At 59.8% G+C, this 5,507-nt stretch overlaps 2 protein-coding genes across 6 annotated transcripts in view; both read right to left on the bottom strand.

The window, feature by feature from the left end:
* Positions 1 to 1,887, bottom strand: part of Leng8 (leukocyte receptor cluster (LRC) member 8) — a 12,634-nt gene extending 10,747 nt beyond the window's left edge. For 2 of the 3 annotated variants that reach the window (XM_005413379.2, XM_005413378.2), the window contains exon 1: positions 146 to 1,887. The gene's annotated coding sequence lies outside the window, so the exon portion shown is untranslated. The remainder of the gene's footprint in view (positions 1 to 145) is intronic. The other variant, XM_013509248.1, reaches the window with a different exon arrangement.
* A 573-nt stretch (positions 1,888 to 2,460) lies between these two features.
* The window catches only part of Ttyh1 (tweety family member 1), a 15,430-nt gene continuing 12,383 nt past the window's right edge, over positions 2,461 to 5,507 (bottom strand). For 2 of the 3 annotated variants that reach the window (XM_013509268.1, XM_005413377.2), the window contains 3 exons: positions 3,369 to 3,511; positions 2,946 to 3,026; positions 2,461 to 2,828 (listed from right to left, as the gene is read on the bottom strand). In XM_013509268.1, the coding sequence (XP_013364722.1) occupies positions 2,795 to 2,828; positions 2,946 to 3,026; positions 3,369 to 3,511 (258 nt within the window). In that variant the 3' untranslated portion in view covers positions 2,461 to 2,794. Of the gene's footprint in view, positions 2,829 to 2,945; positions 3,027 to 3,192; positions 3,239 to 3,368; positions 3,512 to 5,507 lie in introns of all 3 variants that reach the window. The other variant, XM_005413376.2, reaches the window with a different exon arrangement.

Below are 5,507 nucleotides of genomic sequence, written 5' to 3'. Positions count from 1 at the left end.
GCGCAGGCGCAGTGGCCGCCCGGCCGCCACACCCCGGCGACGCCCGCGCGGCGTCTGTTGGAACGACGGCCAAACAGGCCTCCGGCTCCAGGGCGCAGGCCGGATGAAGAGGCAGTCCCCGCCCGCCCGCCAATCCCCCACAAACCAGGTCTGTGCGTTCCGAGGACTCGTCAGGAGCGGCCCAAGGCGGTAGCACCACAGCCGCGAAAACGCTCAGCTACTCCTCAGGCTCCTGTCTTCTTTGGCTTCTACGTTCTGACCGCGGCGTCCTGACGTCATGAGGAGGCTTCTACCCGCCCCCTTCCCCAGCAGCCAATGGGCACTGTCCGTTTGGTTTGAGCCCGCCCTTCCGCCCACTCCATCACGTGGGCGGTATTTTAATAAAAGCCGGAAGTCGGGGGCAGGGACGGTGGCCCCGAAGGGTCAAATGCCCGCAGGTCTCCCTGCCCTCCGCTCTTTGGTGAAACCTTGTTTTGATCCAGTGTTAGGCAGCCATTATTATCCCAAATGTGTGTGTGGGCTGGAGTGATGAGAACTGCGGGACAAGTCACAGCAGCGTGACGTGTAAGGCCAGGGAATGAATAAGGAGCTGGAAGGGCGGGAGGCGAGGACTCGCCTCGGACGGGGAGCTTTCCTAGTAAATAACGCGAGGACGGCGCACCTGGAGCGGGGAATGGCGCGTCCCTCTGGGCGGGGGCGTGTGTGGGATCCTGGCGCGGAGCGAGGCTGAGGACCCGGGGCCGCGTTGCGGGTGGGCCTTTCCGAGTGTGGACAGCGCATTGTCCAGGTCGGAGACTGGTCGCTGTAGTCGGAGAAGAACAGCGTCCCAGAGGCAGTTTCCCTTCCTGTCCACTGCGAGGGAAGCTGCCCTGCGGGTCACCAACGCCACTGTGAGGCCTTTTTCTCACGGTGTTAGTGCTAGCATTGGTATTTTTCAAGCAGCTTTTGAAAATTGCGGCGTTTTGTATTAGAGAATGTTAGATCGGCCGAAAAAGTTGCGAAGCCAGTAGCGGGTTACGCATGCGCCCTGCAGCTGCTCCACTGTCGTCATCTCACGGCTGTGGCTTGTCAGAGCTGAGACGCCGACAGTGGCGCATTACCCTCAGCTGAGCCCTGGGCTTTATTTGGATTTGAATTCATTTTCCACTAATGTTCTTCGCGCGCCAGCGTCGAATCAAGCGCCCTGCAGCAGCTGCATTTAGTTTCGTGTACCTGCCATATCAGAAGTGCGTTTCTTGAATAAAGACACCCAATTGCTGGATGAGGCAGCTGAGATCAGCAGGCCAGGTGACCCGCCCGGGGCCATAGAGGGGTGAGCACAGGACAGGGTCTAGGGACGTCCCCTGCCCAGCCAGGTGAGCACACCCTTGGCTCTGTAGGCCCTCTGCTTTGTCCTCTCGGCACTGCTGCCTGGCCCTGCCGCTGCAGGACCTCCTCCGCAGCTCCTGGGAAGTCTCAAACTCGGCCCAGAGCTGCTGTCCCAGAGCCCTGCTGTGTGTCCCATGACTCCGTGGACTTCTCTTACTGCAGACTTCCGTTTCGTGGATTAGCTGATCAAAGTGTTGTTGCGGGCAGCTCAGAATACAAAGAAAAATAGCCTTAGATGCCTATGCTTCTGTTTCCTGGAAACTGATTACCGAGAGCAGTCGAGGAGCTTTGGTTTTTCTCCGTACGGGCAGGTTGTTTCTCTCGAAGGCTATGGCTGGGCGTTTGCCCTCCTGGCCAGCGCGGGATAGCACCCTTTTTAATTTCAGGTACCTCAGTAGTGGAAAAAAGTAACTGCTGATTGTTTCACATTATGTTTCCTAATCATCAGAATTTGAGTGTCTGACCATTTAGACAGACCCTGGGATTTTCACTGCCTTGAATGTTCATCTTAGTTGCTTATTTTTAGTTTATGGACACATTTGTAGATAATATATTAAGAAAAGTATATTTCTTTGTCATATGTGCTAAAGACACACATATTGTTCACCAGACTGTAAATTTGCCTTTTGACTTACTCTCTTCTTTTTTTCAATTCCGTGATTCATCAAATAAATTACCATTTCCTTTCTGGCTTTAGGATACCTTGCTTAAAGTGCCCCCCACCCGCCATCTGGATATACAACATGCAAATGCCCTTCTAATTTTCCTCAAAGTACTTGTGTTCCTCTGTGGTACACATCTAGATCTAGCTGACTCTAGAGCTAGCTGAGTCAGCAGGGCTGCTTTAAACCCAGCGGTGCTCACCGTGCTCGCCACGTTGCCCTTCTGTCATGTGTGCACCCGGACACGCTCGGAGCTTTTCCAGTTTATGCTGTCCCTTCTGGTGTCAGGACATGTTTGCCTGTTAGAACTGGAGCTGCTGCTGAGCCTGAATGGGGCAGCATGGCCTCACAACCCCCAGCGGGGAGGCTTCCCCACCTCTCAAGTCGGGAGCAGAATCCGGGGAGGGGGGAAAAATAAGAACCCAGTGGCTCATAAAATAAAGACTTCCCTTTTATTTCGTATCAACCCTTTTGCAAGTTAGTGCCACAAGTTCAGATCTGGGGCCGGAACCCACTGGAATGTGGCAGGGGCAGAGAGAGACACGCCCCTGCCCCAGCTCAGTTCCGCCAAGGATGAGACCGACAGTGAGGGGCTTGGGGCTGGCTCTGTGCCCCTCCCCTGCCAGCCTTGGTCCCTGTTCAGCCCCTGCAGCAACCTCCAGGGCTAAGGAGAGATGGAGGGCACGGGGGCCAGGGCACGAGGCAGTCCTGTGCGGGGTGTCCATGGCCAGGAGTGTTAGTGGTCAGAGCCCAGGCAGGCCGGGTTAGTGGGGTCTCCTCTGGCAGCCAGGAAAGGAACTGCAGAGAAAGGCAGAAGCAGTGTGCTGACCGGCCGGAGGGCCGCCTGGTGCGCACCCACCCAGAGGAAGCCCCTTGGGGTACTGGAGGGGAGGCCAGGGTGCCACAGGGGCTCACTGAGGAGGGGAGGCAGGCTCCAGGCTGGCAAGGAGGAGGGGCTCAGATAGACGACTGCCACTGCACAAAGCGCTTCGATTCCTGCCAGACACACCGGGGACAGGAGATAAAGCGGGACCCGTCTTGTACTGTGGACCTCCAAACCTCCTCAGGCCTGGGCGTCCAGAACCGGCCTCCTCCCTCAGACCCAGGCCCGGGGCCCCACCCTCCTCCCTCGCTCAGACCCCACTCAGACCCGGGCGCACACCTGAGGGTTGAAAGGGTCATCGTCCTCCGTGTCATCGTAGTCGTCACTGGCGTGTGATGGGCGTGGCAGAGAAGCAGGATGGGGACCCATCAGGAGGCCACGCCCTCCCCAGCAGTGGCCCTGGGGGATGCCTCCTGTCCCCTCCCCCGGGACCCTGCCCTCTCTCCCCTGCTGACCTGGGCGCGAAGAGGGCCCAGGCGCGGGGCAGGCTGCAGAGGGCGGTGGCCAGGGCCCCGGCAGACAGGAGGGAGAAGAGCAGCAGGAAGAGCAGGCCCTCCAGAGCGTCCTCACACAGGCCGCGCAGCGCTGCACTGTAGTCCTGGGTGGAGGGAGCGTGTCAGTGCCCACACCCGCGCACACCACCCGCTGCCCGCGTGTACTGCGCTAGTCACCGGGCCCTCTGCGCCTCGGTCTCCTCCCCATCAAAGGGCTGTTGCGAGGATGGAGGGTCACTCACCCAACCGGCCTGGCTCCAGCCTGGGCCTCTGCGGAGCTGCAGCCCCTGCTTCCCGCCCCATTTCACAGCAGCCCCCTCATCGGAGCCAGCCCAGCGTCTCCACCCAGTATCCCAAGAACTCCAGAGCCCAGGCGCCTGGGACCTGCACGTGGGGCCGGCCTACGCACTGTGCAGTGCTGAGCACTGTCCCTGCCTCTGCCTGCTGGGTGTCAGCAACAGCCTGCTTCCGCAGTTGCGCCAGCCAGCACGTCTACTGCACACATTGCCAAGAGCCCGGGCCCAGAATCGCTGGCTGAGCACCGCACATGGGTGACAGCTGGAAACCCCTCACTTGGTACATACAGCCAGTGCTGGCTGTCATGGCCACCAGCCCACACTCAGCAGGACAGCAGGGACCCTGAACCAGGAGCAGGCCCTGGCCCATTCTGCAGGCCTGGACTGAGTGCGTGCTCGGCACCAGACACACTCCCAGGACTAGGGCCCTTCCACAGAGAGCACCGAGGAGGTCACTCTAGATGACAGCGAGCAGTGAGACCGGAAGATCAGAACACAGTGTGAGACCAGGCACCGGGCTGGCGGGGTGGGACCGGCAAGGAACCAGGCAGATGGCCCGAGGGGGTTGGTGACAGGCCCTTGGGCTGCTGCAGGGTGTGGGGAGGCAATGGTGCTGAGGCTAGGGAGCCTGAGGTCAGAGCAGGTAGCGGGAGCTTAGTCCGTGCGCAGGGAGAACCACCAGGCTTTTAGGTAGAGGAGACCTTGATCGGATTGTGCGCTCAAAGCATGGCCAGCTGTTGGCTGGGGGTGGACAGATGGGGTGGGCAGGGCGGACGGGAAGAGGCTCCTATGCCGAGAGGCGGTGGGTGAGGAGCTCTGCTTGTAGGGCAGCAGGCACACCTGCAACGCCCTTTCATGCCCTTTCATCCTCAGGAGCCCTGCAGGGCAGAGGCCCAGACCCTCGTGCTACAGCTGTGGCTGGGGTGGAAAGAAACCGAAGCCCAGAGAGGGCAAGCTACCTCTGCCATCACACACCCTGGGAGGGAAAGGCTGGGACTGGAGCCATTTTCCTCAGCTCCAGAGCCCACCTCCTTCCTCCCTGTCCCTGCTGTCCCTGCTCCCTCACCTCACTGGCTCTGCAGCAGCCCCTCAGGGATCCCTGCTGTGCTCCCTTGCCTCCTGCTGCACCCACCGGCAAGTCTGTCAGCTGTTCCTCTGAAGCCCATCTGGGCTCCAGCCACTGTTCACGCAGCCCCACTGCTGCTGCATGTGGGGAGCCTGAGGTCCAGATGGGGAACCGAGGCCCAGTGTCAGGTGGCGTATCGTGGGGGCAGAGACTCTGGCCCATCCTCTCCCCTCCCTTCACGAAGGAGGCTTGAGCCGGGCACTGCAGCCCAGTCAGGGCCCATAGAGCGCTGGGCCCCAGGGTGCTCTCATGGAGTAGAGCAAGGCCCACTCCTGCCTTCTCAGCCCTGAGCCTGCAGCTCTGCCTCCAAGCCTCGTTAGTGCAGACAGTGGTATAGACAGTGCCTCTAGATTGAATTGCACGTAGCCATCGGGCAGTGGTTTAGCATAAGCACCTCTCCAGGATGGCATGGGCAAGCGCAGTACAGGCAGGCTCCCTGCTGTTTGCTGGATCTGGCGTCCCTGTTCTGGGGCAGGCCAGGTTGGGGAGAGTGGTGGAGGGGACCAGGTCTGGGCTGAGCAGGGGCCTTAGTGTGGGCGGGGAAAGATACTCCTGAAGTATGACATCTTGTCATAACTTGCCCTGGGTCCTGGACACAGAGCTACAGGGGCTAATGGGTTTCGGTGTTAGTTTGATTCCATTCTTTTCTATCTTCCTATTCTTCCCTTTTGGAATGGG

Source organism: Chinchilla lanigera, unplaced genomic scaffold (genome assembly GCF_000276665.1).
Source record: "Chinchilla lanigera isolate Chin_1 unplaced genomic scaffold, ChiLan1.0 scaffold00166, whole genome shotgun sequence".
NCBI lineage: Eukaryota > Metazoa > Chordata > Mammalia > Rodentia > Chinchillidae > Chinchilla > Chinchilla lanigera.
This window is presented reverse-complemented; position numbering and strand designations above follow the sequence as displayed.